The sequence below is a fragment of the Enhydra lutris genome, unplaced genomic scaffold, assembly GCF_002288905.1.
Source record: "Enhydra lutris kenyoni isolate GAN:26980312 unplaced genomic scaffold, ASM228890v2 scaffoldscaffold10, whole genome shotgun sequence".
Taxonomy (NCBI): Eukaryota; Metazoa; Chordata; class Mammalia; order Carnivora; family Mustelidae; genus Enhydra; species Enhydra lutris.
Genome location: NW_019154094.1, coordinates 28,073,404 through 28,095,746, shown reverse-complemented (window position 1 = coordinate 28,095,746; position 22,343 = coordinate 28,073,404). Strand labels below are relative to the sequence as shown.

Here is a 22,343-nt window from a genome sequence, read left to right as displayed (position 1 = left end):
CCAACATTTATGTTCTGGTTGGTAGAGCTCTCTTTCAGAGTAATGGGGAGGAGGGGGTGTGGGGCGGTCTGCCCAGCACCTCAGCTCTGGCGCGAGCAGCCTGTTTTGCTACTTTAAGAAACAGTAACCGTAGACACTACAGCTTCTGGTTCAACTTTGAACCAGTGAGTCCAGAGCGGACTGACCTGTTTACAAGACAGATGATTTTAAAATCTCAGCCTGTTTACCCTGTTAAAATTGATTCCGTGGCTATGGCCCAGTTCTGCTTGTTAAAGACGTCCTAGGGTGGGCCTGAGGCCCCGCGTGATTTTTCAGGGACTGTCAGGATCGGACTTGGCTCGCGGAAGGATGTCGTTCCTCGCGCTGGCCGCGCCAGCCACTGAGTACAATCAGAAGTTCCAGCACCGTTGTTTCATTACTTTGAAACCTGGAGAGCCATAAAACTGTCCAGCAGCTGCAAGAAACCCTTGAGATCCCACAATCCAACCTTCCCTGTGAAGAACTTAGGAAACCAGGGTGCAGAGGAGCTGATGTATTTCCTTCAAATGCCCATACATTCACATCACAACACGCTAATCAGAATAGACCCATCATGGAGGGTGATCTGTTTTAGCGAGAACCTTCTCTCCTCGGCTGCCCCAGAAAGGTGATTCTCAGAAAGCTGGGTGGCCAGCGTTCAATGCCGTAAAGGAGGTAGAACACTTAGCACACCAGTGGGAATGGAGTCACTGCACACCAGCCCCTCATACTGTCATCTCACACAGACGGTGCTGCCTTCTCGTCTTATTCTAGAGCCCTTGCTTGGACTTTGGAAACTAGGTTTCTTAAAACAATAACAACAACAACAACAAAAAACTTGGACATTGAAACTGAGGGGCCCTAAATGATTTTGTACAATTTTCTCCTCCACTGGAATAGAATTAAAAGACTAGAATATAGAAACAGAGGCATTTAAAAAGAGGCATAGAAAGCTCATGTTCATCAGAAACTTTTTCCAGGCTAAATGGCGTTATCCTCGCATTGTGTTAAGTTGACATAATGCTATCTGAGGTGAACATTCAAATACTCAAGTTCTACACGTTGCACATGGAACTGTGACTTTAAAAAATAGTAAAACTTAGAAATATGCTGTTTTAAAAATTAAAGAAAGGCAAAGTACATTTCTTTCCTTTGGGTCCCAACAAACCTTCATCCTGTTAGTGAAGGAGCTCTCTCTTTGCTCTCCTGTGTGCTTTGGGTGACGCAGGGATGTCTTGCTGGCATTTCTGGTGGACAGGTCAGCTAAACTTCCCAAAGAGGGGAAAAAAATCAGCATTGGAATAAATGCCAGTAGATTTTCTTGTAAAAGGGAAAGATTTTTCATGTTAAAATCTATCCAGAAAAAAAGGTCAAGGTCTGTTTAGTGGGGTTTTTTTCCCCAATCTTTTTATAATCGAAGCCAAAACCAGTATAAAAACCTGCATTAAATAATAGGTTAATACTTAATCATGTCAAGGCAATCTTTGTGGACTGATGAATTCATCTGGGGCCGAGGCACTGTCCTAGCTAGATGCTGACCGAATATCTCACTGTTTACCACTCTCTTCAGCATAGTTGTTTTAGGCTTCAGGTCTAGCAAGAAAATGCGATCACGCTGGTTATTGTGGATTTGCTTTTTTTTTTTTTTTTTTAATGCCTAATGTATTTATGGACAACTGGAAAAGAATTGGAAGCCCATGCATTAGGGTAGCTTTAATTTATCACATCACCAACTTAACAGGCTCCTTTGTTTGCCCTCAGACTAGTCCACAATTATGCTTCCTTAGTGACCTTGAAGCCAGGGAACTGTATTCAGAAGGACATTTTTCTATTCCATTTAGACACCAGGGAACGTTGGTCCATAGTTCCGGGAGTTTAGTCTGTTAGAGCCCTGTCACTCCGGTGTCATGCCTACCCCACACCTGGGCATGACCCTTGTCTTGGCTGCCCTCTCTGCGTCTGAGCTGTGCAGTAGTTTTGTGAGTCTCCAGAAAGTGCAGCGTCTTGAGGTTCTGTGGAATCTGTGAGGGTCAGTGGCTGCTAAATATCACATTTTATAGATTCCAGATCCTAGTGGGTTGACTGTGAGCCAGCATGTTCTCCTCTCAGCAAGCTTCATTTCCCACCTTGCCACCGGACACAGGGCTTTCAAGCATTATTTGAGAGGTGAATTTTCCCCTTTGCCCGGACGTTCCTGGGTCCCGACAGTCTTGAGCAAGAACTGCTAGTTCAGTATAGGAAAAAGGAAAAGGTAGCAAGAAATGAGACTCTTTGCTTCTAAGGACTGATGAGACCTTGTTATGTTGCTTCTAACCCTAGGAATGGTGCTGGGGTTAGGCCTGTCCCTAGCGCCTGAGTTTTCCGCTGAATAAACCTGTCGTATGTTGCCATCTAGTGGACCATATGGCAAACTAAAGATTAATGTATTCTGACCGCAGAATTCCCCAGAACTAATTGAATCAGCCCGAGAAAATAACTGAGTTTTTCTGAAAGCACATGTTGGGGAAATATATGCAAATTTCAGGTGAAACTAAAGTTGACTTTTAGTAATCATGTTTTCTTAAAGTTGGCAAAAGGTTACTCTGTTTCTTAAGAGTTCCTGAATATTTACCACCAGAGAACTAACAAGTTTTTCAAACATGTCACCGGGCCAAGAGCCTATGATTTCAGTCACCTGTACTCTGGGCACAGTTTCATATCCAAAGTCCTAGCAAAAGGCTTGGTTATTACAAGGTTATTATAGTATTTTTTTTAAATGTGATTTTTTTTAAAGGTTTAGTATTTTTTAAAAATGTGATTTTTAAAAGTTTCCAATATCTTTCTTACATACATTTCCTTTTTTTTTTTTTTTTTTCATTTCCACCGAATAAATGTGCTTGCTTTTAGGAGAGACAGACACATGACTTCACGGAGTAGGAATTTCACATTTTAAATTCTAAATCACATCCCAGAAATGTCTGCTGCTGTGGTTTCAGACCTAATTTGTATGAAAACCTGCAGACTGACTTCATGAACATTGACTCCTTGTTTCGCTTGTGTCTTTGCTCTTTATTTCTGTTTCCTTAGATCCCTTCCTGGTGCCACAGCCGCTGAGTGTGCCTCGAATCTGAAGAAAATCTACACAGTACAGACAGTGCAGGTAAGATCCGGAAATGGACATACCCAGTGAACACAGTGTATGGGGGACATTTGATCTTCCATCCAGAAAACGGCCGCTTGGCAGGCAGTCCCCACCCAGGGTTCTGTCCCCCGGTCAGCTCTCAGGTGTTTTGGTGGCTCTGTGCTTAACTAGGTGTAACCCAGAGGTTGGTTGAGCCCATATCCAGGTGGACTGCTCTTCTCCTGGGGACCGACTAAAACATAGTAACTGCCTAAGTATTTTGTATATCCTCGAGAGGAGCACACTGTGGTGTGTCCCCTCATGGGTCTGCGTCCCCATTCAAATGCCGGTGCGGCCACTCCCTCTCTGAGCTCTGTTTCCCTTCTCTGAGATGCAGTAGCATCCCCCCTGCAGGCTTACCTAAGGCTACGGGTCACACGGGAAGAGCAGGTGCGGGTTGAACATGAAAGTGGAAGGTCTCAAGCCCGTTTCCTACTTCCCGTTCAACTTCCATCATTCTAAATTAAGCAAGCATCAACACCTTTAATTTCTGTAAAGTGGGTATAACACGAGTACCTCTCTCTGGAGTGGTCAGGAAGAGTAAGGTACTGTGCCTAGCAGGATACCTGATACACTGTAGCTTCTCAACACATGGAAGCTCTTAGTCCTGGCCATTCTTTCTCTAACCAACCCTTTTGAAGAAGATTTCTGAAAAACCTGATTTATTTAGTTGATCACATTTCCATTTTCTTTAAAAGTGTGTCTTTTGAAGTCTGTCAAGTATGTCCCCCTTTTTGAGGTTAATGCACAGTTATAGACAGAATAAGGATTTAAGGCTGCTGTCTACTTGCAGTGACTTTATCTTTAGAATGTTCTAGAAGGGCCCAATTTAACATGTTCCTGTTGTGCCTCTAAATCTTTTAATGCCGCTGGACATTTAGAACTAGCACAAAGATCCTTTTTTTCAGAACTTCTCCCACTCTCTGTTTCAGAAAATTTGATACTCTCAGTTTTCTGCGGTCCCCAAAATCTGATGGTAAGGTGCCATGCATGGCCACTGAGCGAGATGTAAAGACACAGTCCGGACCATAGTCCATTTCTGATCTAGTTGGGAAAATGGCATAAGCATGTGGAAAGCAAAAGAACAGGGCTGCTGTAAATAATCGTGTGGTGCCAAGTACAAACAGTGTCACAAGGCAGCACGTGGGCCACTATCCAGAGGAATGAAGGCTCTCCGATTCCAGGAAAGGCTTCCCCTTGGTTTTTCCCTGTGGTGATGTGGACTTTCATTCCCTTTTACGTAGCAGTCATTGTATGAACCTCGGAACGCTTGATTTTGAAACCTGTCTTCACATGGAAGTTCCTAGATCCCTTTGACTTAGGAAGGTGCTCAGTAGACTTTTCCTACTGCATTATGACATTGGGTCTCAGAGCTCTGCCTGGGACTCCAGGGCAGACGTTGGTAAAGTCAGATCACTGGGTCTGTTTGTTTCCCCGACCCTGTGTGACCACAGACCATTTGGTTGAGTCTTGGCATCTAGCAGCAAGTCAGAAAGGGTCTTCAGGACCAATTTTTAGAGTACCCCAGTTGGCACATACTAGGAAATACTTTCTTGAAAACTATATTGGGAGATAATTTATATTCGGTAAATGTAGGTTACGTAAGTGTGCAGTTTGATAAGTTTTGACAAAGGTATGCAGGCATGTAACCATAACCCAGATCAAGATAAAAAAGATTTGCATCGTCAGTAAGTCCCTCCTTTCCTTCTGTTTATCCTTCTCTTCCATAAGCAGCCACTATTCACATTTCTATCACCATATATCTTTCTGTGTTTTACTGAACATCCTATAAATGGAATCACACAGTAGCATATTCTCTTGTGTCTGTTATTCCTTTCCCCCAATAAATACTGAAGGATTGGGGCACCTGGATGGCTCAGTTGGTTAAGTAGCCAACTCTTGATTTTGTCTTGGGTCATGATCTCAGGGTCCTGGGATCGAGCCCCCTGTCAGGCTTTCCACTGAACAGGGAGTTGGCTTGAGGCTTCCCTCTCCCCCTCTCCCTCTGCCCCTTCCCACCACGAGCCCACCACGAGCTCTCTCTCTCTCTCTCTCTCTCTCTCAAATAAATAAATAAAATCTTTTAAGTAAATACATACATGTATAGGACATACTGAAGGACTGAAGGATTGAATGAGAAGTTAAGAAATGAACCACTTTTCCTGAACCACAACGAACTACTTGCATAAGGATCCTTTAAGCTGTTGGCTCCATTCTTAATGGCGGCAAAAACTGATCCTTGGTGGGGTGAAAAATCCTACTGTTTTTATACATAAAGCATAGCTGTATATCCAGTACATAAGCAAATGAATAGCTCTGCTGTGGTATTAACATTTCCCAAGGGAGTGATTAGAAAAAAGGGCTCTTTGGGGGTGGGGCGGAGGGCCGTGATAATGAAACACTGCCCCAAGTGGTCAGGAGGTTCTTTTGTATCTCCCATGTGCCTCTGTCTGCCTTGGTTTCCTTATCTGTCGGGCTGAGGTCAGAGCGCTACCTACTCCCTAAGGTTGATCTAGGGTTAAATGAGATTGCATATGGTTCTTAGTCGTGCTTGGCACCTCATCCCCAGACTTTGGCAGCTTTTCCTAAAGTGGTGTCGGTTGCTACCCCTTGGTGTCATCTGTTGATAGGCGAGGATGTGGGTGAGGGTGTAGCGTCGTCACGCTGCCTGGGTTCCTATCCTGTATCTGCCACTCACTTGCTCGTGCAAGTTGCTTCACTTCTCTGTATCTGCTTACTCATCTCCAGGATGGGAACAGTCTCACTACTGATTGTATCATGGGGCCCTGAGAATGAAATGGCACAAGGAGGTGAAAAGCCCATGGTCGGGTCCAATAATAATAATAATAAGAGGCCCGTCTCCTATGGCTCACCAGCTTCTCCTGGAGCATCTTTTCGCGTTGCCCTCAGTCATGTTTTCTCTCAGACAGCTGTGCGCCACTCCTTTTCAGTGATTTATTTCAAGCAGTTGTTCCCCAGATGATGTTCCTGCTGCCACCCTGACTGGGGAAAACACATTTAACTTATCAATAACTTCTGGGATTCCAGCCTCTGCATGTCCTCAACATTTGCGAATGGTCCTGAGTATTTAACAACTGGCTTCGGTGCCAGTTTTTAAGTCATTTGAGGATGTGCTTCGGTTCCCCTGTGTTCTTATTCTGTGATTATATATCAATTCTTGGACCTTTGCTCTTTCAGCACTAAAAACAAACCTGGATCCCTGATTCTGTCTGTGATTTTCCCCCCTATCTCTGTCTGGGTGAAATTGAGCATCCTGTGTTATTAATGACTGCTTTATACAGCAGGATAAAATACGTCTCTCTGTACTTTAAAGCCCTTCAGTAAATCAGAGGTGTTGATGGGGGTGGGGGAGGAATTGTTATTCCCATTTATTAGCTGCAGAGACTGAGGCTGAGAGGTTAGTGCTCTAAAACACCCAGTGGAATCAGCCAACCTTGCCATGCCCCAGGAACTAGAACCCCCCCCCCTTTCTAGATCAATTCTTTCCTTTCACTCTGCCCTGACTTGGGGTTGGTGGGAGGCCCATGCCTCCAGACAGCCCACTAACCCCTGCTAAGGACACTCTCACTGTAGCCAACAATAATTCTCTTTGCTTGGAGTTAAATTTATTCCTTACTTTCCTGCCGTTCTTGGAAAATTCCATTTTTCATCTAGTTACGTTTTCCAGATGCTTATTGATTCCGTTTACTCTTTTGTAAACATTTCCAAATTTTCCACATTTCTCCTGTGTTTTTATATCCTAAATGGATGCAGTACAGGAGAGAACCACAGCTTCTGAGCAAGCCTAATTCTACCTGTGGGAGAAGGAAGAGCTAACTACCTGCCAAATAGTATTTGCAAGGGAGGGCTCCCTCGTCCCCACTCTCTTTCAGCATTGCTGCTGCAAAACCCAGCAATTCCACCCCCAAAACTCCTTCCTCCACAGCATTCTGTCCCACCTCGGTCATCTGTGTTGTCCCCTTCAAGATTTTGCCACACTGCATCCCACTTGTACTGTGTTCTACCCAATATTTTGCATAAATTGGCTGACTTTTTACTTAAATTTGCACAATACAAAAACTTCATGTTTTTTTCTGTAAATGGATATCTGGCATCACTTATCATAAACAGAAAGTCTTCATCAAAAATGCATACAACATGTTAAAACTATGAGAATGTCCCTTCTGTACCTGTGTCCTGCCAGTGACGTCAGGACATCCTCCCTCATGGGACGGTGTGATGTGGTCAGATCATTGAAGTCAGGATGACAGATTGCCTTCCAAATCATTGGGGAGCGAGGGCGGTCCCTTTCAGAAAGAGAGGTTTATAGGTCAGTACTGACAATGAAGAAGGAGGTGAAGATTGATTCAAGTTTTGAACACAGATGGGCAGCCCACCATGGGTGGCCTCCTGCAATAGAATGACCTGGAATGAACCATTTGAGGGAAGGGAGGGGGGACCGAGGTAAGAAACACAAACATACCATGTTGAAGAGACAGAGAGAAGGACCTACAGCCAGGTCTACCTCATAGGTCTGTGGAACACAGACTTAATTTCGAGTAAGACGGGATTCTTCATCATTGAATTTATTCATGATGTATATAATGAGATCAGCATTCATACTCACCGCCCATTTGTGCAGAAATAGAACTGCAGTCAGGTTACCCATGGTCCTCTCTCTCTGCTGGCCTGCAGGCACGGGGGCCACTGTGCGGGTGGGGGCTGAAGGCGGAAATGAAATAAATGTAATTTAGTTACTTCAAATGTAAAACTGGGTCTCCAAAGGGGCTCAAAATATGTCACTCCCCAAAATGCCACTATAGCATAAGAATTCTGTTAAGCTGAAGGCAATTGAGAAACAGCGGGCAGAGGAGGAACACTTGCTCTCCTGTCTGCCTAACATCAGGCATAAATTTCCCTTTGAAGGGTGGCATAAACTTCCATTTGTAAAGGTAGCCCCTTTTCTTGTCCCTCGAGTCTGCATAGCAAAGCTTACTCCACAACAGTGTCTCCCGTGTAGGTCCTGTCACCTCCTCCAATGGACTACCTGTCAGGGGCCCCAAACCCCTTTTCCTTTATTCATTCCCTTTCCGCACTTGATCACCCTTTGTTATGATGGTATACAAGCTTCTGAGACCAGCCACTTTCTTGGGCTTCCACTTCCATTTTCTGAAGCCCCTGTGCCCTTTAAAGTATTAACGTTAATAAGGAAGTATACACTGGTGGCCTTATGCAGGAAGCAGTGCTTCCTTCTGCAGAAACACTGCTCTGATGTGTTTCCCCAGGCTTTTCTGTGGGTTCTCGCCTCTAAAAGTACGAATCCCACTTAGCTCCCCCGTTCAGACTCTGTGATTTATTCGGCAACTTCCTGTAGGGTGAGAGAGTGCCCTGATTGCATTTTACCTCCGTGATGATTAGTCCTCCCAACTTGGGTTCTCTCTTGAAGTCAGGCCACCTTGGAATTCAAAACAAAACCCATTTCTCTCTCAAGTACCCAGCTCTTGCGGGTCAGAAGCACTTTGCTTTCAGCCTACAGTGTCTGCTCTCAGTTAAAAACATCCTTGAAGTTCTTCCCTTGTTGTCTTGTTTGCTCTGGGTTCTTTCTGTCCTCCCCGAAATATCATTGATTCAGTTGATGGGAAGCAAGCTCTAGAACTAGAAACCCATTCCTATGGAATAGAAATACTTGCTTCTTACTCAAAAAGTACTCTCCTGCTTCAGATGCAGTGGCCCTCAGAAGAAATTCTGGATTTTGTTGTTTTCCGGTGGGGGAGAGTGTTTGCTGGGTGTTTTTATTTTATTGTACACCTGCTCCTCTATCACAACACGGCATTTTTTTCTTTGCTACTATTTTCAAGTACGGTCTCTTTCTCGTTTCTTCAGAACATTCCAGTAGAAAAATTGAGGAGGAAATTTGTCAGTTTTTCTGCTAATGAAGGATTATCTGTTTGGTAGAAGACCATCAGATGGGGCATAATTGCTCCCATCAGAACTGGTAGATTGGGGATTTATCAGTTGGTCACACTCTCTGGTGAGGCTGACCACACCTTGCTTTCTTGCTGGAGGCATATCACAAACTCTTACTTCATCTCTAACCATTAAATCATCCAATGCAGTAGCTGTATCTGCTTGATACATAGAGGAGGAAATTAGGGTTGCGAGCGCTTCATGAGCTGTGAAGGTGATCCTGAGAACTCTGGTCCTAAATGCAGCTAGACTTGAATTTACAGCTTCACAGGTCCGCCATGTGCCCTGCCTCCATTCTTCACGGAGGGTCCCCGAAGGATGCTTGAGAACTTATCCACTGAGGGTAAGCCAAGGCTGGCCCTCACATGTTCAGTTCTGTTCCCCCAAGAGCTCATCGCAGTACCTCCCCGTGACTGGTGCCTGCCAATGTTTGCCCAAATGAAGGATGCCCGACTTTTATACCTTCCCTCACCCCTGGGGATCATTCAGGCTTTTGAAAAAAGCACTTGGCTCTGATTTATCAACGTTGTGCTTACTTTTACTCCAATCTGCTGTTTGCAGGCCACTTTGAATTAATTATAGGAATTCTAAAAATTAATTATAAAAGCCTTTAGGCTTTTGAAATCTATGGGCAAGTCCCTATTGATAGTAAAATTTAGGTCTTTTTTTTTCTTTTCTTTTTTTTTTCAAAGATTTTATTTATTTGACAGACAGAGATCACAAGTAGGCAAAGAGGCAGGCAGAGAGAGAGAGGAGGAAGCAGGCTCCCTGCTGAGCAGAGAGCCCAATGTGGGGCTCGACCCCAGGACCCTGGGATCCTGACCTGAGCCAAAGGCAGAGGCTTTAACCCACTGAGCCACCCAGGCACCCCAAATTTAGGTCTTTCAACAAAACTAAAAATGTGTTACAGAGTACACGATCATGAATTCTCAAACTTCCGGCGAAAGAGCGCTTTTACTTTCTCGAAGCAGGAGGAGAGTCTCAGGAGTGTGTAATACTGGACTCCTTCCTCAGGCTGTTTCTCTATCATGTGTATGGTCATCCCCCCCGTATCTAGCAGGGGTGCCTTCCAAGTCCCCCCCCCATGGATGCGTGAAACATTGCATAGTACTGAAGCCCATACATAGTAGGTTTTTTTCCTGCACATACACACTCATGATAAAGTCTAATTTAAAAATTAGGTACAGGAAGAGATTAACAATAACTAATACTCAAATACAACTATAACTCCATACCATAATAAAAGTTACGTGAATGTGCTCTCTCTCTCAGAATACCTTATTGTACTGTACTAACCCTTCTTATGAGGGGAGATAATAAAATAAAATGCGTACATGGTGAGGGGAATGACAAAGGCATGTAAAATAGCACTAAGACATTCTGTCTTTCTTTCTCTCTTTTTTAAAATTTTATTTATTCGAGAGAGTGAGAGAGAGAAAGCATGAGGGGAGGGAAGGGTCTGAAAAGGGAACCCAATGTGGGACTTGATCCTGGGACTCTGGGGTCATGACCTGAGCGGAAGGCAGACGCTTAACCAATTGAGCTACCCAGGGGTATGTAGACCTTCTGATGTTCTGTCAGAAGGAGGATTCTCTGCTCCTGGACTGCAGTTTACCACAGATAACTAATTTAACAAATATTCCACATATTGGATGAGGGGTTGGAAACAGGCTAGAAACAGACTCCTTTAGGGCTGCGTACTTCTTAAATGGGGCTCTTTTCAGTGATGTCACCAGATATTTTGCTCCTGTTTTGTGCTCATGCACAAACGTGTGAAGATGTGCCTTCATAAGTACTGAAGTCAGAATTCAGTCTGTTGCTGTGTCTTCTTGGGCCATCATCTGTCAGATTGGCCAAAACTAAAAAGTCAGTTGTCTGTTTATTTTCAAGAGAAGCCGTTAAAGAACTACAAACCTCAGCGCGATCCTTAGAGTGATTTCTTTTTGGACACAGAGAAGCATCTTGTTCTCTTCAAGGTGCTTCAGACCCTGGGAACATCAGTGGGGGTGGGGGTGGGGGGACAAGAGGGCAGATGCTCTGGTTTGGATGTCCCGTTAGGAGGCTTGATGTTTAACAGCACCAAAGTCCTTCTAGTTAAAGCAGGGATTTTTATGCTGGCATACTTTTATCCATAAATCCCACACTGGTCGCTGCCACCTTATCGCGGGAGTCCCAGACTAGAGCTTACCACCATACTCAATGTGGCGAAGAGCATCTCCCTGCAGAAAGACATGTTCAGCAGGCATCCCTCATTCTGTGACTCCTTGACCTGGTCCACGGCTTCCCAACTGCAGAAAGATGTGTCTAAAACACACAAGACTATTTTCAAAGGAAATAGCAGAGTGGTTAAGAGCACTCATTTTGGAATCCAACCATTTGGTTTCAGATTCCACCTCTGCTCAGCCTGACACCACAGACCAGTCCCGGAGTCACGTTATCGTTTGCGCTAATAGCAAACCGTTTATTGGGCAAATACCTCCCTAAGGGCCAATACGCCTCCCTGAGGACCTGCTGGTACGACTAACCTACTTACAGCTGTTCCTTACGTGGTACCGCTTTAGGATAAGGGATCAAGGTATTCCTGACCAGTCGACTGCCGGGTGGCTTCCTGTTTTCAGTTTTATCTTATATTTCGTTGTTGCTTTCCTTGAAGTTAATTGGGCTTTAATTTTTACACCAGACAGACAGGCTTGAACAACTCCTAATACTTACCATTCAGCGTACATAAACTTTCATTCCGTTGATGTTACTCCATGGCAGAAGCCCTAGGATTTATTTTTCTGGTTGTTGTGTTGCTCAGGCTGTTTCCCTCAGATCTACCTGAAGACCCAGACAGCCACCCTTTGCTTACCCTACCACACAGAGTGGTATTTCTTGTTTGTGTAGCGTTCATAATGCAGTGTTATGATGGCCCATTCCCAACAGTCTGGGAAGGGCTTTCTTATTTGTAAACTGAATCCTCATCCTAATCCCAGTGGTCATACCAAACACTGACTCTTAGGCAGATGAGTCTCCATGCCTGCATTCCCTTATGTATAAAATAGGAGTAATAACCGTGCCCGCAACGAGGCTGTCGGTAGGATAGATGACATGCATATGTAAAAGTTGGTAGAACAGGGCCACTATTAGGAACTACTCTTATTGGTGTCATTCTTATTCCCTTATTTTTGTATAATCTGTTTTTGTCCACAGGCCACTCTGCATCTGAGTTAGTTCCAGTTGCTATAAGAGAATGCTGTAGTCTGGAGGGCTTAAACAGTAGACATTGATCTCTCACAGGTCTGGGGGCTAGAAGTCCAAGATCAGGGTGCTTGCATGGTTGGGTTCTGGTAAAGGCCATCTTCCTGGTTTATAGACAGATAGCCATGTTCTTGTCGTATGCAGACATCCAAAAGAGAAAGAGGGCTTGTTCTCCTTCTTTTCTTGTTGGGACACTAATCTCATCATGGGGGCTCTATTCTTCTGACCTCATTAGCTCCCAAAGACCATACCTCCTAATATCATCCCCTTGGAGGTTAGGGTTTCAGTATATGCATTTGGAGAGGACAGAAACGTGCGGTCCCATATTTTGGGCAACTTGTTGCTTTAGTAACTGAGCTGTTCCCTATATCTTCTAGGAGAGGAGAGGAAAGGAGAGAGTGCATAAGGTGATCTCTCTTTGCCTCCTCCTCCTCCATAAGCCATCCCCTAACCCAAAGTGGAATAGTTTCCTTCTGGGCTTTGAAAGAAAGTGGTCTGTGTTACAAGGAAATAAGGTTCATTACATATATATTCAGCACTCAGGTCTGTATCAGATGCCATCCACCTGCTGGAAAAGTCAACAGCAAGGTCCTTGCCCAGGTTTACCCGCAGATACATCGCATAGGGAAGTTCGTTAAATAGCCGTAGCTTCCTGGGAAGTGAAGAACCTGGCCCAGCATCAGCAAGGAACATTCTGTAATGCTATGTTACATTTCCTAGCAGAAAACTAGAAAGATTACTGAAAAGAAAATCTATTTCAAGTGGATAGGACTTAATGAGAACTGGCTTTTTTTTTTTCTTTAATGCATTAATTTTATAATCTAGTGGCACAGTAAATCAATACTGGGTATATGAAACAAAGTGTTTTTCTTTTGAAGATATTCTGGAGTGTGTATAATAATATCCCTCCTGTGACCAGCCTGCCTCTGAGATGTAGTTATCACTTAATGAGAGGAGAGAGGCGACCACTTTGGTAAGTGTCTAACTTGTAATTGGAGGTTAAGGTGGGAGGGAAATGGTTGTGAACCTCATAAAATATTTACTTCATGCCAAATTGGAATGCCAAAGTCATTTTCTCCCGGTAATGATGGAAAGTAATTTTAGCTCTTACTTAATTACAAAGGAAGCTGCCGCCCCAACTTACCCCTTCACCCTGGGCTCCATGATGTTGAGTAGGTTTCTCAGTGTTCCCCACTGAACACCCCATTGTGGTCTCACCAAAAATAGGTCATTGTTCGCACGCCAGACTTATGATGCAGCTCCTTTGTAGGGGGTGTTGCTGCATTTTGGTTTGTTCTTTCATTTGCACGATAGTGACCTAGACAGTGGGGTGCAGAAGCTTCTAGGCTACTGGGAGATGAGAGGGTCAGGTGGAGTATGCACGTCTGCTGTACGGTCGAACCTCAGAAACATCTCTCACATGGACCCCACAAAAGTGTGGGAATCAGGCACAGCCCAGGGTCTAGAGGAAGGGATCCTTCTTTAATAGCTTGGTGTCAGGATGACAGTAGTAGACGATGAGCCAGTTTGCTTGCCCTGGAGTCCCAATTAGTAATAAACTCGTATATCGTGTCCCTTGTGTGTTCTAAGTAACGGAGACGTCCCTGGTAGGGCTGATTTCTGCCATACCCGAGCGCTCAGATGTTATTAGGAATCTGACACACTCCATCAGATTTGCTTTGCTTTCCTTAGAGTTGGTGTAATTTTTCAGAGAGGCTCTGCCTCCAGAGTGGCAGCATGGGTCTTGGGAGCTGCAGTCTTATACCCTCCAAGTTTATCACTCTCAGCCTTCACCAGACCCCACGTGATGCCAGGGCTGGCTGTCATGGCCCACCACGGGTTCTTTCCATCACTGGGCAATCCCGAGGACTAGAAAGAGGCAGTATTTTCATAGGCAAACCTGGGTTAGAAGCCCATCTTTGAGGCTAGGATGTGGCATCAGCCCTATCAGAATGGTTCTGACATAGAAGTAGGGGACAAATAGCTCCTTAAAGGGAAATTGGGGCGCTTTTACCAGATGAGCAAGCAGATACTAAATAGGAAATCATGGCGAGTGCCCACCACAGGGGACGAGTCTCCTATTAGGCATAGAGTAGAAGGTCGATATGAGACTTGGACGAGGCAATGCCATGAATGCGGTGCTGAAGCGTAATGGCTTTCACGCATGTAAAGCACTTGTATTGATTGTCCTTCCCCAGATAGCATAGGGAACCTCTCATCGCCGCCTGCTTCAGGGTGAACAGCTTGTAGCCCATCGCCACCCCTGCCCTTGTGGCCACTGAATCCCACTTTCTTCCCTTCCCATCTTCACCCCCTTTCTTTTTCTTTCCTCCACTTCCTTTTATAGTAAAAGGGCTGCGGGAGAGTTTATTGAAGAATGTTCCATTGTTTGTCATTTTTAATGCCATCTGTGGATAAATTAAATGCATGTAGAGTTACTTAATCCTTGAGTCTAATTTCAAACCTCGGTCTCTGATCCAGGGAAGAGGAGAGTAATGCGAAGGGTGGCGTATGGAAGATGAAAGTCCCCAAGGACAGCACGGTAGGTTTGTTCCAGTCCCCTTCTAGAACTGGCTGTGGCTGGGTTGTTGTTGACTGCTTGTGGTGAACATCTCGGGCTTTTTAGGCAGCCCACTTGGTCGTCTCAGAGCAGGACTGGGGGTGAGAAAATCTGTTCTGACCTTCATGAATTTCTGCCTCCCAGTGTCACCTTGAAAATGTAGTACCGTGTTTCTGTACAGAAACGGTGCAGCCGTGGGACTGTATCGTAAATTCCGAAGAGCTGCACGCTTCTAAACTTTACAGAAAGGCTGATGCTGGCAGTCATTTCCTCACCAGCCATGACTAGCATATGGAAGTTGGTATATGAGAGAGAAGCAGATTCCTGCCCACCCAAGGCTGGTCCTTCCTCCACTGAGCTTGGTGCGGACACAGGGATGCTTGGGAGGCCACACATCACACCATTCAGGGGGTTTCGTGTAAGGTTGTGCCCAGCCTCCCTGTGGGACAGGGGAGAGTCTGCTTGGTAGGACGACCTGTGAGACAACTGGTTTCTCGTGGTCAAGCCTCAGAAACCGAGATTTTCTAGAATAGGCTCAAATTCATCATTCTGACTAAAACGTGAACATTCGAACCCATTCTTAAGCTTTGGGAAACCAAAACACTTCTTTGAAAATGGATGAAAGGGCAGAAGCTACCTGAGTCACCTCTTCATGGTTTCTTTCATGTGGATAAACTCAAAGAATTACAGTGTCTCCAGAGACCCATAGGTTTGAGTCATTTCCCTATAAGCACAAACCTAAAGATGTGACCAGATTTATTTGTTAATGAAGCAGACTGTCAGCAAGATGCATAGCTCCAGGATTTGCCTGTTCCTTGGCTTTCGCAAAAATGTCAGGGCAGCCAACCACCAGGCAAGGCCTGCGAAGCTCCTCCTGCCCCTCTCTTTAAGAGGAGAGAACGTAAGTTGTTTTTAATTTCAGCAAGAGCACAGTTTCCTTTTCTTGTGCTTGATTGACTCACACCAGACTTTGAGTTCTGGTAGATACAAATGTGTGATGTCAGCGTGTGGTGAACGGTAGCTGACGGGCACATTCGTCCTTTCTCTCCTCGTCCATCTGCCGTCACAGATACTAGCACATTCACGTCTGTACAGGTGTCCTTTTCACTCACTGTCACTTGTGGAGGAGTGGGGTCTGGTGGGCCAACCTTGTCTGATGTCACAGCGGGGGAGGGAACCTCCCCTTTCCCCTAACTTACTTGCAAGGCTCTCAGCTTCATCATGAAAGTGTAAGACACCACAGGTGGGACATAGAGAATGGAGAGGATGATTTCCAGAAGGGAGACCAGCAGAGCCAAAGGGAGCATCTAGAAAAGGGAAAATACATTCCTCCTTGCGAGTGAAAGCTCCTGGTGCTTAACAGCTACCATCTTGGTTAAAAATTCAGCTAGGCTGCTTTCAATGTATTAGGACATAGTAATAAACACCATTATTTATAGTTAATATGTAGCGAGCACCTGGCATAGAGCAAACTTGTTGCTATTTGTGGAACAGATTTTAAGTATTAACTTCTTTTGCTGCAGTCGCAGTGCTAAGCCCTTTGAATACATTTGTTGACTAATTTCATGGTCACAGCAACCCTGGGAGATCAGCCTGTTGTTATTCCCCATTCACCTGAGGAAACTGATGTTCCCTTAGTCCGTCCGCTCCCCGACCAAGCAGCCTGGCAAGGTTCAAACCCAGTTCTGGGAGAGTTTGAGGCCTGTTAGCTCTGGCAAGGAAGATACATGGGACCAAGAGCTTTGTGAGGGGGATTAACTGTGAGAACTTTTAGGCCCCCAGCTGCCTGTGAGTGCTTGCTGGCCGTTGACTGGCTGGCCTGAGTGGTCCCAGTAGTCCCTTGGGTAGAAGGGACTCCAGGTTTCTCACTTGCAGGAGGTGGGTGGGAACACGAACTGAGTCTTCCAAGAGACGCGTGCACACACACAAGTTCTGCCCCTTGACGTAGCAGTGTGTCTCCGCTGGATGGCAATTTGCAAGTCTCTGAACTTCCTTAAGAGCTCATCACTGTGGTAACCTCTTAAGTACCTCGTAAACTGCCAGAAAAACAGAGGGCAAGGGAGGGTTTTGGAGAGAAGGATTTTACTAATAGCTTTCAACTCTAATCAATTGATACATTTTGAATCCGTGAAAGCTCAAGGAATTGGAACCTTCTAAGTCATTTGAAAGCATTACCCACCCACCCATCCCATTCTTTTGGACTTCATCATGGTTTCACTAGAGATTGACTCTGTGGCTTTGGACACAAAGTGTTACGGACATAAAGTTTGTGACTTTGGATCCCTGGTATCTATCTGTGTAAAGTTACTTGTGAAGCGATACAGTATATGCCACTATTGAGTGTTGACACCTGTGACCCGGGGATGTGTGTGGGCTCCAAATAATGGATATGAACAATGCATGTGAAACTGAAAGAAATGTGACTTGTTGAAGATACTTGTCTAAAAATATATGTGTTGTTATTGGTTTTTGTTTTTTTATTTCTGGTTTTGTTTTTTTGTTTTGTTTTGTTTTTTTTTGGTTTTGGTTTTTTGTTTTTGTTTTGGTTTTGGTTTGTTTTTTTGTTTTGTTTTGTTTGCTGTTTTTTATTCTTTTCCCATGCCAGTCCACAGTTTGGAAAGAGTTGTTGTTAGCGACAATCGGGGAACAGTTCACAGACTGTGCCGCTGCAGGTAAAGAAGCCCATGCCGTCGGTCACCTGCTCCTGTCTGCTTGGCTTGTGCTTGTCACTTGGAGACGTTTGTTTCTGCGTGTTTGACTTTTGACCTGTTTCGAAGTTCTTTACTTGGTAACTGTGAAGTTACAGGTTTTTTTCATGTGATAATGGCATGTTGTGTCATATGTGTATGTACACGTACATATTTATGTGTGTTAAATGTATGTACATATGTGTATGTACATATCTTTTTCCTCACATAGCTCATGTTAGTAGTATCCACGAACATCTGTCTAAAATCAATAGGTGAAAAGGAAAGAAAAGAAAATTTAGTATCAGTTGGTTCTTGACACAGTTTGGGTTAGACTTCTCATTCCAGTTCTTCCAGAGGGGTAAGTGGTGTCTAGTGGAGTGTGGAGTGACACCAGCATAGTCCCTTGTGTCCCCCCTGGTTTTTCTCCCTTCCTCCTGTCCCACTCTTGGGCCCCTGCTCAAAGAGACTTACAAAGGCGAGGAGGGGATGTGCTCACCCCGGGACTTGTAACCCCACAACAGAAGCTCAGATAGAAGGTCCTCAGACATTTTCAAATACTGGGTGAATTTCTCAGAGCCTCCGTAAAGTCCACTTTTATATTACTTTGTTTTTGTGATGAAACCACTCAAAGAGAAGAGTTGAATTGCATGCTTAACATTTTGTTTTCTTCCCGGCTTGTTCCTTCAGAACCCTTCTGAGGTGACATTTAAAATAACACTTTACCTGTTCAGCTTTGAGTTAAATTTTTTTCTTAGCTAATTAGTACTGATTAATTAGTCCCCAGGTGTCTTAGATGGTGCTAACTTTGGGCACCCCCCCTCAGGCCAAGTCATTGCCTGGCAACCTTCAAATTCACTTACTAGCAGTTTCCATAATTCTCCTTTTGTTTTGCTTCCTTATTATACCAGTTTTCGTTCCCTTCAGACAAAACCTGGGATGAGAGGAAATTGTCTTAAAAGTACAGATTCCTTCTATGTTAACAGGGAATAGTTAGCAACTTCACGATATGGAGCCAAAAATATGTCCTAGGCATAATTATAAACACATAAATTCCTGGGAGAGGAAGTTTCCTGTGCAAATTATCCCTGTTTCCAGAACCTCGGGAAAACAGTCTAAGTAATAATAAACAGGCAGGATTGAGTAAAGAAGGCCTGTTGTTCCGTAGTTGACTTAGGAAACGGGTGCACCATTAACAGTGTGTTACACGTTAGCTCTGCTGTGAGCCCCGCTCTGCCACCTGGAGCGAGCTGGCCAGTCTCTCCAAGCCTCACTTCCCCCATCTTTAAACAGTGGCTCCTCCTCGCTCTTCTGCCAGTCCCCTAAAATAATTAGGGTTTTGCTGGTCGATTCTACTTATGAATATTACATGATTGCTGACAGATCTGCCTTTGCTTAAGAGTTGAAGCCTTTGACCATGCCGCTTCTGAAAGTGCTAGGCTGGTAGGAGCCGCCTGGTTATCAAGAGCCAAGCCAAACTGAAATCTGGACGGCTCAGCAGATCCAACAGCCATCAATTACAGCACTCTCTGGCCAAGAGTGTAGAAATGGGCCATCCCCAAAGACCGAAGAATGCTGATGTTTCCCTAAAAGGCTGATCTAGTGTCTTCATGGCCATTCTCGAAAATGGTAATGAAAATACATGCACAGGGCTTCCCTCTTGATGTGCTGATTTTCCGTTCACATAGGTTCTTGAGCTCGACCAAGTGCCCGTTGCAGGCGTAAATTCAAAAATGAGAAACCTGAACTAAAAATTTTTGATGCAACAGTGTTTCTCTTGGCTAAAGGATGGCTGGAATTAGGTCCTTCCTATTTTTTTTTTCTTGAAATTTTGATTTAAATGTGATATACATACCAAAAAGTACACAACTTGTAATGTGTATAGCTTGATAAATAGTCACAAAGGCAATAGATCCCCAAAACTGCATCCAGATCAGGGAGCAAGTGCAATATTACTCGTGCCCTAGAATCCCTTCTTTCTCTCCCTTCCTCCCAAAGGTGGCCACCAGTCTGGCTTCTGATACCATAAGCCAATCTTGCCTGTTTTTAAATGGTGATATAAATGGCATCAATTTAGTGTCAAGTCGTACACAATTAGAAGGAAAGAAGGGAGGGAGGGAGGAAGTGAATGAAGGAGTGGAGGGAAGGAAGGAGGAAACAAAGGAATTATTTTACTAAAGATGAATTCCTGTAGTAAATTAGACGTGCCCTCTTTTAAATTATATTAGAATACTGGAATGTTTTAACCCCCAGAAGACAATTGGAAAAATTGATGATATAAATATTTAGATGCACAGATTTAGAGCAAATTAGGCAAATTAGACAAAGCATATTAACTAAAGCAAAATTTCCTAATTTTGATACTGCTCATCTTTTGCATTTTGTTTATAGATCCTGGGCACTCAGGTACAGAGTGCCAACCCTATTTCATTAATATGGCATGAGCACATAAACCAGGAGTGAAAACCCTTTATTCCTGTAATTTTGCCACAAATTAAAGGACACAGAGTGGGTGCAAGGAAGCATATGATTGTCCAGAGCCTTCCTTATCTGGCCGCCATTCTCAAATATCTACAGAGTAGCCCCCAACCCAGAATCTAGTTAAAAATAGATAACAGACCTACACGAATCAGTATCGATGAATGCTTTAATGTCCATTCACAGAAGTACTAGACTAGCAGAGCCACACTCAGAAGATACTTACTCTCAGTTTATACACAGCGCTGACAGGTGGTCATTGGTTCTCTAGCCCAAAGTTCAGAACGCCAAAACCTGAAGGGGAGGAGCCGGAGAGAATCGCTGGGGAGCAGAAAGCATGAAAAGGGAAGGGGCAGACAAGCAAACCACACAGAAACAGAATGAGCAGCTAGGAACACGTGATCTGGGTCCAGTTAGGATTGGGGCAAATAGCACTAACCACCCCACGATCTCTGAACACTTGGCAGGAAGTCCAGAGAAATACTTGCTGTTCTTAACAAAGACAGTCAAGCATCGAGGAAAAGTTCATTTGAGTTCACTTGGCTTTCAGAGGACAGAGCATTATGCAACCCATTTTAGAAAAAGTCTCCTCAAAACAGACAAAGAAATAAGTCAAAAAACTTTGGTAACATGTTAAAAAGGATAAATTACTTATCTGGAAAATTCGTTTGGCTGGAACACGATGTTTATCTAAGTCCCTGGGTCAGTGTGATGTGCCTGTTGCAGCTTTTGTCCACTAACTTGCTTTTTGTCCAGCGGTTCCCCTTAGAAACAGTATTTATCATATGTTCTCTCGTGCCACCTTTTTATTATCTTATCCGTAACTTACAGCTATGATGATAAGTGCTTAAGAAACAACGCAGACAGACTTGGAATTACTGCTCATTTCTTTCTTCCCTGCCTTCCCCTCAGATGACGAAGTCATAGGAGTCAGTGTCAGCGTTCGGGACCGGGAAGATGTCGTCCAAGTCTGGAATGTAAACGCCTCTCTAGTGGGTGAAGCGACCGTGTTAGAAAAGATCTATGAACTTCTGCCCCACATATCTTTTAAAGCAGTATTTTATAAACGTAAGTGCTCTATTTTCAGTTATTACTCTCTAGTTTATTCTATGATTACTTTTAAAGATAGAGACTATGTTGCAAATGAGGTGAAGGCAGAATCACTCAAAATTTTATAATCCAGAAAATAATTCGATAAAATACATGTAAGTGTTAAAAAAAAAAAAAAAAGGTTCAGTCTCAAGAAATTAAAATGAGCTTTTATTGTCACGCAAACACATGGATCAGAAAAGGTGATATGTGTTGTTTTGGTTATTTCGGAAATTTAAACCTGACCTTAAATTTGTCACTCTCAGGAAAAAATTACCTTCTGTTTGAAACAAGAATAACAGGAATTCTGTTATATGAGCTGGCAGGTAGATATTCAATCATCCCTTCGTAAACAGGAATTTATAATGTATAACATCTATATTTTGGAGGAACTCGTTCTGAGCGCAGGGGTGATTGAATGTGCTACTGAAATGCTCATACTTCCTCATTACGGAGGACTGTGACACAGAACGAAAGAGAATTCACGCACAGTGGTGAAATGTTAACAGTATGAATAGGTGTGTGGACCCATTGTTTCCATCATGATTCATGTTCATTGCTTTTGTGTGCTCTTTTGAAAAAGTCATCTTTTTCATAATGAAAACAGCTTAGTGCGATTAAATGAATGTTTGGTAGATCAAACTGCAGGTCACACTTTTAACAGTGAGTTCAAGAAAAGTACTGACAGCCCTCTACATACGTCTGATAAATTCCCGTTTCCCAAACCATTCCAAGAGTCAATAACCCAGTGTTGTTTTGTTTTGTTTTTTTTTTAACTGTGTGGAATTTCATTGACTCTAAGATGCCTTTGATGATAAGTATTATTTTATAATCACCAAGAGAGAAAAATAAAAGACTCCCAATTAAACTATGATGTATTATTGATGCCAGGGGTCTTCTGATGTGGGGTGAGGAGTGCATCTCAGTCTTGTTGAAATACACTCCATTATTGTTTCACTTTTCCCAACCCCTTGCCAAAAAGGAGGGAAAAAAAAAAAATCAAATGTTCTTTTGGGATTGTCTTAGTATGACAGAGGTTATTAAAACAAAGGCCTCCCTCGAAGGAATCATAAAATCACAGACCAAGGGATTTAGATTTTAAGCAACAAGACTGATACGTTGCTGTAGATATTCAGCAGGTGCT

General features: G+C 43.8%; 1 protein-coding gene across 1 annotated transcript in view; it reads left to right on the top strand.

Annotated features, from left to right (window-relative positions):
- Positions 1-22,343, top strand: part of LOC111144320 (eukaryotic translation initiation factor 4E family member 3) — a 39,825-nt gene that overhangs the window by 14,021 nt on the left and 3,461 nt on the right. Inside the window, exons 2-6 of the mRNA XM_022498563.1 lie at positions 3,085-3,157; positions 13,264-13,358; positions 14,867-14,927; positions 17,551-17,617; positions 21,023-21,178. Coding sequence (XP_022354271.1) covers positions 13,333-13,358; positions 14,867-14,927; positions 17,551-17,617; positions 21,023-21,178 — 310 coding nt within the window. The 5' untranslated portion in view covers positions 3,085-3,157; positions 13,264-13,332. The remainder of the gene's footprint in view (positions 1-3,084; positions 3,158-13,263; positions 13,359-14,866; positions 14,928-17,550; positions 17,618-21,022; positions 21,179-22,343) is intronic.